Source organism: Oxyura jamaicensis, chromosome 12 (genome assembly GCF_011077185.1).
Source record: "Oxyura jamaicensis isolate SHBP4307 breed ruddy duck chromosome 12, BPBGC_Ojam_1.0, whole genome shotgun sequence".
In the NCBI taxonomy this organism is placed as follows: Eukaryota; Metazoa; Chordata; class Aves; order Anseriformes; family Anatidae; genus Oxyura; species Oxyura jamaicensis.
This window is the reverse complement of record NC_048904.1, coordinates 3,860,151-3,876,881: the sequence shown is the minus strand read 5'-3', so window position 1 is coordinate 3,876,881 and position 16,731 is coordinate 3,860,151. Positions and strand designations below refer to the sequence as shown.

At 36.6% G+C, this 16,731-nt stretch overlaps 2 protein-coding genes and 1 long non-coding RNA gene across 17 annotated transcripts in view; 1 reads left to right on the top strand and 2 right to left on the bottom strand.

The window, feature by feature from the left end:
- Positions 1–5,508, top strand: part of CFAP92 (cilia and flagella associated protein 92 (putative)) — a 64,845-nt gene extending 59,337 nt beyond the window's left edge. For all 3 annotated transcript variants that reach the window (XM_035337518.1, XM_035337520.1, XM_035337516.1), the window contains 2 exons: positions 323–333; positions 5,497–5,508. The gene's annotated coding sequence lies outside the window, so the exon portion shown is untranslated. The remainder of the gene's footprint in view (positions 1–322; positions 334–5,496) is intronic.
- On the bottom strand, positions 1,995–3,984 carry LOC118173191. The gene is made up of 2 exons (XR_004754078.1): positions 2,931–3,984; positions 1,995–2,301 (listed from the first exon to the last, which is right to left on the bottom strand). It is a non-coding gene; the product is annotated as an uncharacterized LOC118173191 (long non-coding RNA).
- Positions 5,509–6,615: 1,107 nt separating the features above from the next.
- IQSEC1 (IQ motif and Sec7 domain ArfGEF 1) overlaps positions 6,616–16,731 on the bottom strand; it is a 336,457-nt gene continuing 326,341 nt past the window's right edge. For 11 of the 13 annotated variants that reach the window (XM_035337505.1, XM_035337506.1, XM_035337507.1 and 8 more), the window contains 2 exons: positions 12,674–12,723; positions 6,616–11,351 (listed from right to left, as the gene is read on the bottom strand). In XM_035337505.1, the coding sequence (XP_035193396.1) occupies positions 10,746–11,351; positions 12,674–12,723 (656 nt within the window). In that variant the 3' untranslated portion in view covers positions 6,616–10,745. The remainder of the gene's footprint in view (positions 11,352–12,673; positions 12,724–16,731) is intronic. The other 2 variants (XM_035337514.1, XM_035337515.1) reach the window with 2 other exon arrangements.

The window sequence follows — 16,731 nt, the reverse complement described above, 5'->3', positions numbered from 1 at the left end:
AAGAAACGTTTCATGCTGTTGGTGAGTCAGCCACACACTGTCAAGTCCAAAAACATAGAACTCTGAGGATACAAACAAGGCTTTACCAAGAAGGGTTTTCCTCTCCAGACTCCTTGCTTCCATTAATTGTAAATATTAATTGGAGAGAAGATGCAACTACCTAGTGCTCATTTTGTTACAGCCTCTCAAAGTGTGATGTGATCTGTACCAACTACTTGTCTTTGTATGAAACATGGATACCTTATTTATGAAATGAGCTAGCTCCCTTTGCTAGCCCTCTGATAAAGGGCTTCACAGCAATAGATAGGAAAGGCTACAGAAGTAGCTATTTCTGTATTTTCAGTAGATAGAAAGAGACCCTGCTTCTCTGTAAGATTACAAAACCTTCATGTTTTCATGGCTATGAATACAGGAGTGCCAACTACCAAAATCCTGAGCTTCTAGTCTCCACATGTTAGGTTCTGGTTAAGTGAAGTCATCAAACTTCTTTCAGTACTGAAAGTTGAAAAGCAAGAGGCAATGTCTAGCCCTGTCAAAAAAAAAAAAAGGTGGGGAACACAGAGATGGCTCCAGCACTATGCAATTGGGGTGGGGTGGTAACACGTTACTGTCTCTATAGGGTGCCTGTATCTGTAGTTATTTCTGGCATGGACAGTAAGAGAGAAAAGGCTGTGCTGCTGCTTAGCCTCCTGGCACATGGGGTTAAGGGAGCAGGCACCTTCTTACCTTACGACACTGAGAGGGAACCTGTACCAGGGTGAAAGAGAAGAGAGAATACTGCCACATCCTCCCCACACTAAATACAGTAAGGATGCAAGAGCGAAAACTAGTAACAAAGATGAGGCCACCCTCTACTGAGACAAGTCAGACTGGTTCTGGCCAGTACCAGTGGAGGTGATCCAGCAACATTAAAGAAAGGATAAACAAAGAGTGCACTAACAGACTGCTTGAAGAATATGATCCAAAACACTGAAAACATATCTAGGCAGCTGGGAAACAGCAGAAAAAAAGACGCCTCATTGGGAAGTTCAAAAGAATTGAAACATCAGAATGCTCCACCCTTTGCATTCATTTGCTAAGATCCTAGAAGAAATACCTGTAAAGAATTTTTTTCTTCCAATTGCTGAACAAATCACAGCAGATGACAGCAGATCCTCAGCATGAAACTGGAAGCACTATCACTTGCAGCCAGAAAATCCTTTTTGTTTCTGTACTGAGAAATCTCAAGTCCACATCAGTATTGTATCACACCATTTATTTTGTCCCATTCCTGCAACTCTTCCTAACACTCTGCGTACACACAATTGGAAGTGCCCTCCTGGCAGCTGCAGTTCTCTGCAGCTCTCCATTAGACTAAATTCCGTTATTCTGACTTATAAACATCTTCAAACTGCATTGCATAGAACTGCACAATATGCTGCTAAAACCCCCTTTCCCCCCTTCTGATTTAGCAACACGCCCAACATTTTTTTTCCTGCTTTTGTTTAAAACTCACCTCTGCTGTCTCTGCCACTCATGTGCATGTTCATATAATTTCAGCTTCCTTTGAAACTGCTAGACCACTCTTCACTATCACTACCTTCCTGGAACAGATAGCCACTCAGCTCTCCAGAATTCACGTTTTGTGAACAACCGTGATTGCCACAGTGATGTCCATTTCAGTCTACTCCACACAGAATTGCTTTCTTGAGAAGGAAGTAACACAACAGATATACAGATCAGTAAATGAGTATCATGAAATTGCCCTACAATTTTATTTTCCTTTTTACTCTACCTTACTTTTCAGTAACTACTTAAAAACAGGTATTTGATAATATAGTATTTAGGTACTTGAGAGGTGGACAATTTACATACTGAAAAAGTGCCACTGTAGGTCTAAATTGCTTTACAAAAATATTTGTCAGTCTTTACAGTCCCTCCAGGAAAATACATACAATTCTCTTAGTAGCCTCTCCTCTCTTTATAAAATTGTTGTTTTTTCCTTTTCAGTCAGACAGTAGGACAGTAGGAAAGTTTTTGCACTTGAAATTCATAATTGTCTTCCTTTCGGGGTGGGCATGTGATGATGTACTCATTGCATCATCTCTCCTGTCTCTGAATATTTTAAAGAAAGTTGGCTTACAAATTAAATCTTGGGAAAGGTGAGAGCAGAAACCGGTATTTCCACTTCTGTTCGCAGTCACATGCTGTGGAAGTAATGTAAGTAATGAAATACAGATGTTAACACTGTCACTGCATAATACGTTTGTCCAGGTTAGCATGCATCCAGAATTATTGTACTGTAGCTATCATAAGAAGTACCTGAAAAAAGAAATAGATACATATCATTAACGAAAGGGATTCCTCACAAGTTACAGTGGCACTTACAAGCAAATCACCAATTAGCTCTGTCATTTTAGGTTAAAATGAGGCATTAAATTATCTCATCTAAGAATTTTATTTTCTAAAGTATTTTACTTCAAATAACAAAGAGTTAGAAAATTGTCTTTGCTGTCCAACTTTGAATACTCAGTACAAACTTTCCACTGGGCTACAGAGGGTTTCTTGTCACCGCTCTTTAAGATTTATCAAATGAGTTTTGAAGCACAACGGAAGCATCTCAAACTATGGCTATTATGTCATTTTTTGGCACAACAGGGTAAGGTCTGAGCTAGAAGCAGAGACAGTGTTACAGGAAAGATGAAAAACCAACATATAGGATGAATTGTTGAATTAAAGTGTTTTGCAAACTTTTATTCCCTGTTGTCAGAGAAGGGGGATATAAAGGAGTATCAGGCAGTAACATGAAGTAAATGATCAATCAAGAGCATATGGTGAGCTTATGGAGGAGGAAGATGCTCATAGGAATTGTACCCCCCTGCATAAGCACAGTCCTGTCAAGGTCATGTATCCAGCATTAGTCATGCTCCTTTGCTTCTTTCCTCACTCACCCCAGCACCGTATTTGCTTCCATACAGTCCCAAATGCCACCATGCTCTCTCCCCCGTTCCCTTGCCTGACCTAGAGCTCAGCAAGGGGATCTTGTGAGGGAGAGGGAGCACTGGTTTGGACAGCTTCGGGAAATGATGTGCTCCTGCTCAGTGACCACGCACATAGGAAAGGCTGCACATTTCCAGTACAGCTGGATCTGAATGCCTGAAAGTCAGATTGCTTCCTCACTAAAACCAATTTCATTGTAGTAGTTAGGAAATTAATTAATTTCAAGCTTTGGCTTATTGTGATACCGTTGCTGAATAACCCAGAACACTTGCATAGTCCTTGCACTTTTTATTCCCCTAGACAAGAAAAAAAAAAGAAAAATGAAAAAAGAAATCACATTTCTTTGTCAAGCACATGTTAATGTATTATTTTGTAGCAAAAATGAGAAGTTGTAGAGACAAAGCATTTTTCACTATGCATGCATAACATTTCATTAGTTAGAATGAATTTACTCTATTAATCTTATTAAAGGTGGATTAATTTTTCTCTGCTCATTATATATATCTGTTTAAATTGCTGAGTTTAAATGTGAAGAAATAAATGAACACTGAAGTTGTATTTTCCATTTTACAACACACCTGATAAATTGTATGCTTGTTGATTTATTTGAGCTGGCTGTGTCTTGTGAACCATGATGCTAATTTCACATCTCAGTTATTACAAAATGCTAAATAAAGGGGATGTCTTTTTCATAAGATTTTATCCTAAAAGCATGCATTTATACATATGGCAAAAATAATAGATCTAAGCATTTGGAAGAGTGATGATTTCAAGTCAGCTTCACCCACACAACTTTCAGTTAAGTTAGATTTAACATGCTACTTCAAGCAAAGATCTTAATTTAAGCATTTCCTAACATTCACGATCAGTCTCATCCTGCAGTTGACTTAGTTTTACAAAGTAATTCAGGATTTGGCTGTAATTCTTGAAGGAAACAAAAATTAAGTCTACTAAAATATATCTAAAATAAATCATTTTTTCATTTGGGATTTTAGACGTTTCTATCAAATTGGCTATGCTACATTCTCCTCTTGGAATTTTATATCAACAAAGTATGGCAGCAAAAATTACTAAGAAGCTAGTAAACAAACTAAAAATCCAATATGCTTCCTTTTGAAAAAGGTGTATATAATACAGCTATAACACCAGTACAGATATATTGTTGCATGTTACTGTAAGAACAGTGTTCGTCTCATACAAATACGATTGTCAGTACATACTCATGCTTAAGCATAATTTATCACACAATTCTAACAGCATCATAATTCTGACAGTCATTTGAATAACTGCAGAAAAGACCTTAAGTTGGCTTAAAGTGTTTCAAGCTCAGCCTAAAATGTTGAAGGATAAGCAAAGGTGCCAATTAAAACTAAGGAAGATATTCAGGACATTAAATTAAACATAATTTAAAAAACATAAACTGTGGCTCCCACATCTCAGATGTGCACAAGTCATAGCTGATGAATTCAACATTAAGCAACTGTTTAATATATTCCAAATAAATATATGCTAAAATGCTACTGCACCTGTTTTTATGAACTTTATGAATAAAAAATCAACCATCGAGGCCAACTGGTAAAAAAGAAGTTACAATTCATGGTTCATCTGATTGTAAAGTCAACAAAAACCTGAAGAGACACAGATAAAGCACAGATCTTAGCGTTAAAACATATAAAGATCTGTTGTTTGTTTCCTTGTCATTTCAATATTGGATTTCTTTCTTTGAACTAAAATAACACACAAAATATCTGAAAGTTACACCCCTGTTAAAAAGATACTATATAGAAGAGCCTGAAGTAACTTCTTATTGCATGAAAATTCATTTATGTAATTAATGTATTATTGACATATGTACACAAACACAATGGACAAATATGGAACAATTTTTAGGAAAAGTTTTCAAACATTAAACTTCTGACTTGCAAAATATGCTTCCCAATTACAAGTCATAACAGAAAACCTGGGTCTTTTCCTTAACTTAGGGTTACATTGGCCATCTTCAGTAAGAAGGCAGTATGGGCACTTTTCTCTAGGTATGTACATCCAAGTTTTATCAGAGATTGGGGGAATGCAATTCCATCAAGATCTAAGATGAGCATCACAAACAAAGATATTAAAATTAAGAAAAAAATCACTGAGCATCAGACTATCACATGCTTAACCTATATTAATTCTTTTCTTCCTTAAGTTGCTTAGTATTACTCCAACTGGTGCAAATCTATCCCACAAATGAATTTATGCTGAGGTTTCTTTAGCTGTTTTAAGTTTTCTTCAATAGTGCCAGATTGCAAATACTTTCATTCTTGTCTTAGTTTAGGTAGCAAGCATTTAGAGACGTTATTTAGGTCCTACTTTTAAGATGGATCAGAAATAAAGAGATTATTTATAATAGCAATATTTAGAGGCTTTTGGAGTTAGATTAAAGAAGACAGAGTATCTGGCTTCTCCAAAGACAGGTGCCTTAAAATTCTTAAAATCAGTTTCTAAAACAGGAATAGAAGGACGATTAAAGAACAGCACTGCAAATTTTTCTATTTCCAGAAACAGAATGCTTGTATGATAGCATCAGCTATCCATCCTCCAGTGTGTCACACAGCTCAAGGAGATGACATGGTGGTGGTATCTAGTGATAAATGGGTACTTACCTATCCAAAAAAATCATTGATCAAGATGTACATTCTGAAATAACAGCCATTCAGATATAGGTCATAGTTGACTATTCCCTCAAAACAATTCAAGAATCTCCTAAAATTCAGAGAAAAAACAAGCAAACATAATACTTAGTTTAAAATGACAGCTAAGCATTAGTTTTAACTGAGGCTTTAGACACACTGTAATCCACTTGAAATCTAAGAAATCAACAAAAGTAGTATGAAAACAATTGAAAATGCCACGGGTTATTACCTAAAGTAATTGCTTAAGTGTAACATCAAATACTGTGAAGGCCATATGAGGCAGATATGCCTCTGTAGTGGTGTAAATTAAGACACAGCAAACAAATACAAGTACAGGTAAAACTGGCTAACATTTAACCAGTTACATCACTTACTGAAGTATGATGTTCCCTGCCAATGGGCACGATGAATAATCAAAGTTTGATCCAAAGAATGTAGGTTACACTTAGGAAATGAAGGACTGTATCCCTGGGAAGGACAAACTTGAAACACCTAAGAGTCAGGGGAAGACAATCATCTTAACATGAACTCCTATGGAAATGTGATAGCCAAAAGAATAATTTGATCAGTTTAACATGCTGGACAGCTCATATTAAAAAGATTCAAAATCTGGTTAATGTTTTTCAATGTTAAAGTGTTTTGGTAAATATTACCAAATTCCCAAGAACCACTTCTGTGTTCTCATTGTCTGCAGATCTAGGTATTGTATTTATTGCCCTTTATTGTTCTTTGGATCTAAATATATTTACAGTATCACCATAAGAAATCAAAACCTATTGAGATGTGGTCACACTCTCCACAGGACTAGCCATTATTTCCATCAACTTATCTTTAATTTGAGATGAAGACTGAAACATTGGCCCTTTTGAAGTGAGTAGCAGAAATCCCAATTGACTCCGGAAGGAATTTCCTTCAAGTCTGAAGAGCTGAAGTTCTTGGATTACACAAAATGAGAAACAAATAGTTTTAAATGATTTATTTGATTTCTCCACATGATCACAGTTATAGTTTTACATCAATAGGGTCTGTTACTACTTACAAACAGAATGCATATTAAAATGAAAGCACTCCTTTCTTCCCCATAGTTACAAAAGGGCCTCAAGCCTCCCCAGAACAGAAGCTTCTTGTAAGTGTAATGTTTTCTGAAGTCTGTAACAGTCTGCATTCAAGACCTAATTCTAACAGTTTAATACAACTCAAAGCTGATGTAAGTTCCTAGCAGGAGATAGGTACTGTAGGCAACCTCCAAGTGACTGCAGACTTAAAGTAATACTAATTTACACACTATGTACAATTTAGAGAATTATTTACTCCCCCTACTTGGTCCCATTTTCACCACCCCCTTTTCTGTTTTCCAAATTTAATCTTGTTAATGGTTTCACTTTTCTTTTAAATATATACACAATAATCCATTTCGCAGGCAAGAAGTGCGATGATATTTTACAACGGAACAGCAAAATGCATGCTCAACTGCAGAAAACACACAGCTTCATATGGAACAGCAAGTCAACATCTAGAGATTCATTGTTTAAATATCTGCTGACTGTCTTTCAGCTCATTTTATCAAGAAACAAGAGGCTTCTGCTGCATGCAGTACATGATGGGAAAATCATTCTACACTGTATGATAGACTTTTTAGCGATACAAGACGTACATTATATTAGGATGAACTGTTTGTTTTGTTTTGTTTTTACATTGTTGTACATTTCATTCTTAACTTAAAAAAATAAAAAACCCAAATATATATTTCATTGTTGTCCCAGAAAAGATTTTTGTTGCCACATCTTCATTCTTTAGGCTTCCCTTTCATTTTTTCAAATCAGCATTACTATTTTGCCACATTTTTTATGGGAAAAGAGAACCATGGTCACTCCAAGCAGTTCTGTACCAGTATTAATTGGCAATGGCACTTGAGAAAAAACCCTCTCAATTCTACTCCTGCCTGCAGGCTAAAAGAATAAATAATTTTTCTTAACCACACAGTGTTAAAGTATTATCATTTTTCTATTCTAGGCACGATCCACGCTGTTCTAAGCAATTGTTAACCAAGGATGGAATCAGAGAGGTTATACTACCACCCTAAATAAGCATTGAAGTTCTTAAGACTTATTCTAACACCAAGACACATTTGTTTAAGTACATAAAAACACAGTTTAAAAAAAATTCCACTGTTTCTCATCATTGTATTGAAATAATGTTTACAGTTACTGTGCTCTTATATGACCAGTTTTGTTTTTTAAACTATTCTCAAAACGGTCTGTGATCTTACACATGTAACTTAAAGCACCTATAAGGTAGGCACACTCTTTCCCCAGGTGTACATGAAATCATGTGCAAATGTTTTTTAGCATGCACATTTGTGACAACTTCTGAACATTTAGTTAATTGCACGTGGAAAATCAGTGGCCAAGCATTAAAATGTGGCTTACAGTATAAGTATAGAATATTTATACGCAACTAATTTAAATGAATGAAAGGGGTTTTGAAACAAAGCAAATGCAGATCTGGGACATTTAAGGTCTTCATTGTTAACTAAGGAACCCAGCTAGAGTCAGATTTTCCTTTCATACTGCGTATTCTGCGTTTATACAGTACACAGGCAATTTTACTTACATTATAACTCTGCATCTGAAAGTACAGACTGTCACTCAGTGAAGAGGACCATTCTTACCTCCATTTCAATTAAATGATGCAGTTTCTGAAAGATGCTTGTACCTGAATGACTCTCTTATCTTTTCTGGAACAACCTATAAATTACAATTAGACTCTACTATTGGTACAGATGTATGAAGAAAAGTCTACATATTGAAATATGTTACCACTTTACTTCAACTAATATCAACAGTAACACTGATATATTTTGCAAATATACAATATGTAGAGTGTAGCCTCACACTAATAACATTAGATGACATGCAGACAGTTCTACTTTCCCTTCTAAGAACAGTATATATTTTTTTAAACTGCAAGGAACAGAGCCTCAGGGGACCTGTATGAGCCCTCTTAAGGTAAGCCGCAGAATTTAGAATAGTGTGAGTGATACTTAAAAATAATAATGTAATCACTTGCTTTTTTCATGAAGATAATTTAAAGAAGGACAGAACAGGAAAACATATTGCACATGTGGGAAACAAATGTAGACAGCTTTAAACAGAAGGCTAAACTCTAGATTGCTGTATTTGCTCTCTGTGGAGGTTAACAAAGTGCTCAGTTTGCAGTTTTGCTGGTATTGTGATATCAATGGTATGAAAGGGGAAAAAAATAACAAACACCTCAAATATTAGAGATTCCATGAGCAAGCCCAAATGAAAAGTTACTCTTTTACTTGCATTTCAATTTCTTTCCATTTCAATGTGATTTCCTCATTATTCCTGAAAAATATTATTAAATATAAAATTGACTGATTATTATTATTCCTTTTACCCATCTCATACTGGAACTTTTTGCTTGTCCTCTTCAAGGTTTGCTTTTAGGCTGGTACAGTTTTGCAGTTGCAATTCCTTTGTCTCTACTGTTTAGGTGTAAAGTCCTTGCAGTGGCTCAAAATGCTGAAACTACAAAGTAGGTGCCATGTATAACTTTGTACAGGATTTAGGGATAAAAGTTTTATAAATTTGCAAATGGTTTGATTACAACACATAAGCAACAACAGCACAGCCTGTTTTTATGTGATGTCTTGCAACTAACTGGACTATGAAAGTGAGGGTTTGAGCATAAACTCAGCCTGCTGAGTGCTGGGTACTTTCAAACTAGCAAATGTGATGAGTAAAAATGGTGAAGCCACTTCGTTGCTAGTGCATGGCTACATGGAATTACAAATTTTATATATATATATATATATATATACACATATATATATACATGTATATATATATATGTATATATATAAAAACCCTATACTAAATTCTAAAACAAACCTTCAAATTTCAGGATGCTTCCACCTGGAAACACTCTCACACTAGAATTCAGCTTAACTGGGGGATTAAAAATAACGAATTATGGTAGACAGGAAGCAAGGTAGCTGAGAAGGATGGAAGTTTGCAATTTTCATGTTTGAGATGAATGTTTTTGCAGTGTATACATGCACCTGTTGTAACTCTTCATGTGTTTTCATTAAATCATATGCATACAAAAGAAATGTGGATCATGTAAATTCACAGTTATCACAGCCTTTAAAGTGTCTAAGAATTTGTGTGACCAATGCTTGAAGATGACCACTGGTACATGGTCACCCTACATTGCTATGTTATAATTACTGCATCTTAACGAGTTTGCTTACCTGAAGTAGCAGAGCAGTTATAATACTGATTACGTATGATATTATCATGTTAATAAAATAAGGATTTATACAAAGCAGTATTTGACTACAACATTTAAATGCTATATTACTTGGCACATTTAGTAATGATTGCTTAGAAATCTTAGCAAGTCCTGAGGACTTCTAATGAAAATACTGAAATGTCTGAAATTTGTTTCTAACATTTAGTGTTTTTGGTCTACTCTTTCATACGCTATTCATCTATTATACTGTCCTATCAAGTAAGTGGAATTCCTTGTAAAGTCTATATTGCTAGTTTTGTGGACTGAAAAAACCTCTTTCCAAGCACAAATGTTAACTATACAGTATATATATATTTGTATGTATATATTTATATTATATAAAGTTTACTTACGTACTTTCATCAACCATATCAGGTCTACTTATTTTTTGCCCATTGACAATAAAAGAGCAAGAATGCAACACTGGGTTCTGTTTCACTTTTTTCCTTTTTTCATAGACTAAGATTTTATTATGCACGTAAAATTGTCAAGGGATTTGGTGTAAAAGGTAGCTTTACTCATATTCAGCAAGCAGCATGTTTTCAAGGCAGTTTGAAAATAAGAATTGGATGGTAAGCGTCTGTTGAGTAGATAAGTAAAACCAGTACTGATTGCACTAACTTGAATTATTTTACTTAGTATCAGCAAGCCTTTAAGCTCACATAATTAATTTGTTTGTCTAGGTAAAAAATGGCAATATTATTTGTTGCTTCCTGTAAGTGCCTTTGTAACTGTGTTTAAAACTGTAGTTATTAGGAGGGTCAATATGTTCTAGACTATTGTGCTGATGCCACTGTGTTTGGGCTTAGTGCTGGCTGAAGTGGACGGAGGTGGTGGAGGTCCATGGTGATGCTGAGTGTGTTGGGGATGAGAAGAGTGCCCTGGGTGTGGAGGGGGCAGCGGAGGATGAGGAGAGTGGGTATGCTGTGCATGGGGGTGCTGCATGTAAGGAGTATGCTGGGAGTGTGCCGCGTGCTGGGAGTGTGGCACATGTTGGTGATACTGGTGTGGGTGCTGGATATGCTGGGGAGGGTGATAGTGGTGGTGGTGGTGATAAGGTGGTGGGTTCTGCTGCATATGGCAGTACTGCGAATGGTGAGAGTGCACTTGTGCCTGTGTCTGTCCCTCAGCTGGCCCTACATGATGCATGGCGGAAGGATGCTGTGAGTGCTGCTGATGTGGGATTACTGGAGGGTGCGGAGGTTGCTGTGATGAGCCAGATGGTGGATGACCTTGGGAAGGAGGCTTTCCCCTTTTACTACCAAATAAGGAACCTAGGAGTGAGGAGGAGTTAGGCATAGTCTGGTGAGGGCGAGATGGACACTCTCGGGTTGATGTAGCTCTTCGGCGCATGTGAGGACTGCTAATGATGGACCCCTAAAAAGAAATTAATAGAAATAAAAATTAAAAAAATCTTAAAATGCTTAAAAGAAAAAGTTCACACTGACCCACAAACTCCTCCTTCAGTGCTCACATGGGTGGACTATGTTAAGAGCTCTAGGAAAATTTTACTTCCACCTTCTCTAAGTTGCCAATAAGGTATTCATGCCCTTCTTCGGATGTTTATAAGCATTAATACTTTAATATTGAAACCTATTGCTTTAAATAACAAAAATGTCACGGAAAAGCAACATGACATAATACTTAGGAGTGTGTTTTTAAATGAAAATTACATTTTAAAATATTTTTAAAAAAAGAAAACATACTTGTTTTTTGTAAAACAAACAACAAAAAAAAACTATGCTAAATTCAACCTAAATAGTTAAATAAACAGCAGCAAGTATTACAGTTACAATTCAGATTTCAAAACAGTATTTCATTTTTTTTATAGTAGTTTGTTACTGCTGTATACCACAGTGCTGCTTCTCAAGCCTGCCTCTAAAGTATGTGTTAAATAGAAACAAAGCACTTTCGCCACTAACATTGCTATGTGGTTGTGTTTTTCTGACCTGTGGTCCAATGTTTTTTATTATTTAGCCTGGAACAGTCTATTTAGTTTCTGGAAGTTGGGGGTTTGTATTATGTAAAGAGCTACGGGACACAACAGTTATTATGCAAAGTGTGCTAGACTTAAACTGCGATCTACCTAAAGCAAACAAACAAAACAAAAAAAAAAAAAAAAAAGGAAAAAAAGTCTGCAAGCTGAATTCAGAGACATGAACAGTATATATAAATGGTTTGAAGATGAATGAAATCTCATGAAATCCACATTGAATTCACCTGTCTTATTATTTTTTTTCCTCCCATGCCCTATCTGTGCAATTCCATGGTGTCATGACTGCATACACTTAGCAATTTAACTAGAAAATAAGCAATGGGAATGGTTGAGCATGAACGTCAATAATTTTAGCTAAATATCAAACAGCAAGAACAGTGTACTTTGTAACAAAGAGCAAGTGGGCTTTTAAGCTGGGACCAGACTGAAATGGTGGCAAAAGGACACGTCATACTCATTTAACCATGCTTGCAGGAACAAAGGGAACAAGGTTAGCTCAAACCAAAAATGGCATTGGTCTAAAACAAGCTGTCAGTGCTTTTTAAGCTGGAAGAATACAAAGTGAGTAGCCTAGGCATGCATTTTATTTGAGGCAGGCAGGTTATATGTTAGAAGAAAAAAGAGCAAAAAAATATGTATATAAAAGAAAGGTTTGAAATGCACATTATCACATCCAGCTAGACATCAGTAACTTCCTACTTACTTCCATATTGCTGTCTAGCGATCCTGCACTGCTGCGTCGCCCACGCTTGCCTGCCCAGGACATGCAACACCATAGATTAGAGACTCAGACAAGACCCAGGTGAAAAACAGCCACTTTCCCTGAATTGCTAGAGGAGTTTCTAAATGCAACTAGAGGGGCTGCAGGGGGTTAACATTGACTTATAGAGTAGCTACTAAGGCAGAAACTTAGATTTTTAAAGGCCATTAGTTATATTAAGTTTCTGAACCTGAGGGCAACTTCAGAGGTTGTGAATCAACTATCGTTACCGGGGTGTGATTTTTTAATTTGTACAACTCTTAAAACACACGTAATTTAACATCCATATTTAGAGGTACGGTCATGATAGTGACCAGCAACAATTTTAAATTGTTAAATTTCCTGGTATCTAATTGTTGTGAAGCTTTCTTTAAAGATTGGTAGCACTGATAGATAGTTGTGGGGTGGTACTAGTTTAAATGCACAATTTAATATTGGCATATTCTGAACTTCAGTGTGGGGGAATGCTAAGGGGCATCAGTTTCATCATTTGCTTTTCAAGTTTGAACCTCAGTGGATTTCATATAATCTTTTTTCATGATGTTTAAAAGAAACTAAACTTAATTTTTAATTAATAAAATTGGAATCTGTCTTGACATTATGGCTAGATTTTGTTTGTTTAGCTGTGCAGTGCTTTATATTTGAGTTTGATGCATTTGTTGTTTGCTCCAACATTCTCAAATTGCCAAAGTCCTTTGCCTAAAACTATACATGAAACTCTGGGCTATTTGCCTAAAGAGCCAGAATACCTCAGTGCCTATATACAGGACACAGGATCCCAGATTTGCACTCTCATTTCAAAGGAGAGAGAATAGCACTTGGCTGCAGTGGAATTAGATATTTTTGAAAAGACAACTTGTTGAGTGTTGCTTTTGGAAGTTTCAAAACACTGGAAAGGTGTTTAAATAGTGCTAATCTTTGAAGAGTAGTGGGGTTCTCAAAATTTCCCTAAAAGCTCTGTCTTTCTAGAAACATAAGTTCTCTCAATGCAGCTGTTTTCCTGCAAGGCCAAATAGCAAAGAATCTCCACCCTGCACTGGCTCATGGCTGCCTGCAGAATCTTCTACTCTAACAGGTGGTGCTGGAGAGCAATGTGAGGGTTTCAGCATCATGACCCTAATAAGCCACACACCTTCATTTTTAGAGGTCCTGAAGCCCCTTAGTATCTGCTGCATATCTCAGTTAAAGAGAAGAACTTTAGGACTGGTTTCTGAGTGCTTCCTGGGAGATTCACCTTTTTTCTTGATAAGCCCTCTCAAAGACCAGTTCAGACTAACCACATGCCTTATAGATCAGTATGCTCTAAGATTATCGCCTATTGGATCTCTGAGCACAACTGACACTGCTGGTCACGGGAGGCAGCCCTGCTACACAAGTTTCCCAAGAGCTACTGACCTCTGTGGGCAACTGCAACATTCACCCCCCTCTCGTTACCACTGAGGGTTATCCTCCAGTACACCCCCCCGCATCAACATTAAATGGACGGAAAGGTGTTTGTGGTCGTTTTAGTAGGCTCTTAAGTTTGCTGGAATTTTGAGCAAATCTGCAGGCCATACACCCCTTGCTGCAAGTTTTAGCCTCACCAAAACCATAACTGTGCTATCTTATGAACCCCCCCAAGAAAAACTGGTTTCAATAATCCTTTATTTTTACTTCTAGTCAGGCTTTGATCTTTTTCCGCTCTGCTTGTGGGATTACTACTGATTAACACTCAACTAACTCTCACTTTGCTGATACGAAACCACAGAAAGATAGCCAACTCTTAACTTAGCAGTCAGTATTGCAAGTAGGACTGACAGGTGCCATAAATCATTAGATGTGGCCACTAAAAAAAAAAGGAAAACAGGAATATCTAATGTCATTTGCATGTTGCAGGAGTCAAAGTACTTTAATAAAATAACCACGAACACAGTATATAAGGACAGAAAGAGACAGATGGATTTTTGCTTAGAATAACTTCAAGACAAAGAAGTACGAGGCAAGAACAAATAGAAAGTCCTACTTTAAATGCCTGTAATTGCACCCAGATAGGCATTATCCCTATAGAGAGAGGGCTTCATTTATTTTCTTGAAAACAAATTGAACCCAGTTCTGTACTGGCCTACAGCATGATATGAAAGCTATTAACTAAATCCTCCAGCGCACTGCCCTATCAGTATGGTTATACGAGACGGTTCTCTGGCTTTGAGATAGCATCCCATTTAAAATCTCTCTCTCCAGAGCTGCAGCGTTCAAATTGCATTTCAAGATAATGCTGAGGTGACTCTGCTAGAATTGTATGTAAGCATAACTCCGCACTAGCTTACTAGTTAACTATTGTGATATAAAGCAAAGTGCTATTTACTGAATCTGAAGACCACTTCTGTCATATGTGAAATTAAGGACGTTGCTTAGTGTGAGTTTTTAATTTATTTTTATAACATTTGAGTTATTTTAAGCATTTCTGATTCATTCAAATAAGTCGTTGATGTTAGATACAAATATTCTGTGTCAGAAATATCTCTAGCTTTCATAGTACATTGATATAAAAAATATTATGATTTGGCCTTGTGGGTCTTGGGGAAAAGATTTTGGAAAAAAAAGTTTTAAATTGAGTTTTTGGTAAAGCAAACTAATTCAGCAGCTCTTCTAGCAATAAATCATTATTTTACCCTTCACCGGTTGTGAAATTGGTAGAATCTGCCACAATCTAGCTACAGACATAATGGGTACTACCCAACATAAGTGCTCAAAATTATCTGAACAACATACTCTAATCATAACCCAGAGAGACCGCTTCTCAGGGAGAAAAGCCTCTTTGTAACATTCATGTTTTGATCGTGCTTTCTGGGTGAGACAGGTATAGTCTTGAGATCACAGATCAGTTGTGAAAATAGTTTCTTGGCATCTTAAACAGATTATTCGTGACATACTGATTAAGTCCTAGAAGATGAGGAGACAGAATAATTACAAGTCACCTTGCTGAACTCCTCCTTCACTGGAAAAGCAAAGTGTCTTTTCCATAAGACAGAAAAGTGGTTGTACACAGTGTGGGGTGTCTTTGTACAACATATTTGGAGAATGATTTGGTATTGACATAGGCAAATCACAGAAAATTAGATTCATACAAATCTATTATATTAAAATCATTAAATTGTATGACCTGTTCATTACTGTTGCTACTCCACTGAAGAAAGGGAAATATAACAACAGTGACAAGGAAAGACACAGGGACAATCTCTTCCTGGTTGGAAAGCTCTTCTGATAAGGAAGAGGATGCTAGTGTACTCTATCCTACACAATGCAGCAAAATCCACGAGAGGGGAAGCAGAAAATAACCTAGTAACCTTGCCTGCATCAAATGAGGAAGGAGCCAAGGGACTGCACCAGCCCATCACAGACTGACTCAACAGATTAAGGGACTCTGTCATTGCATGAAGTCAGAGTCTTTTTAAGGGGATTACGGTGCACAGAAGTTCCACAATCTTTTCCACTACAATTTGGGATATACTATTATTTAAAATAAACAAACAAAATAGTATTTGCGAGCAAGAGAGGCTTTTACTTTTCCCCTGAAGGTGGATGTTTTAAATGTTAAAACAGAAATGTTTTTAAAAGTTAAAGGTCAATGAATGAGATAATATGCAATATACATATTATTATGTACATTTGCATTATTTTAATGTTTAGACTACTTTTCTGTTTTTAATAGTGGTCTCTACTGGTCTGTGAATGTTTTGAGACAGCTCAGAAGATTATGAGACAAGCACAATTTATATTCATAGCAGTTGTTGTATCACCCTGCACTACTGTGCAGATTCCAATGATTTAATTTTTCAGCCAATGCAATGAATATTATCACCACCTTGCAGACTGGGGATGGGGGGCATACAGTTCGATTTCCATACATGCTCAGCACTGCAAGCCCAATGTGAAAGTATTAGTAGGTCCTCCGGGAACTCAAAATCACCAGCATTCAGATTGACTAGCCTAAAGTCACTCAAGTAACCTGAGAGACACAC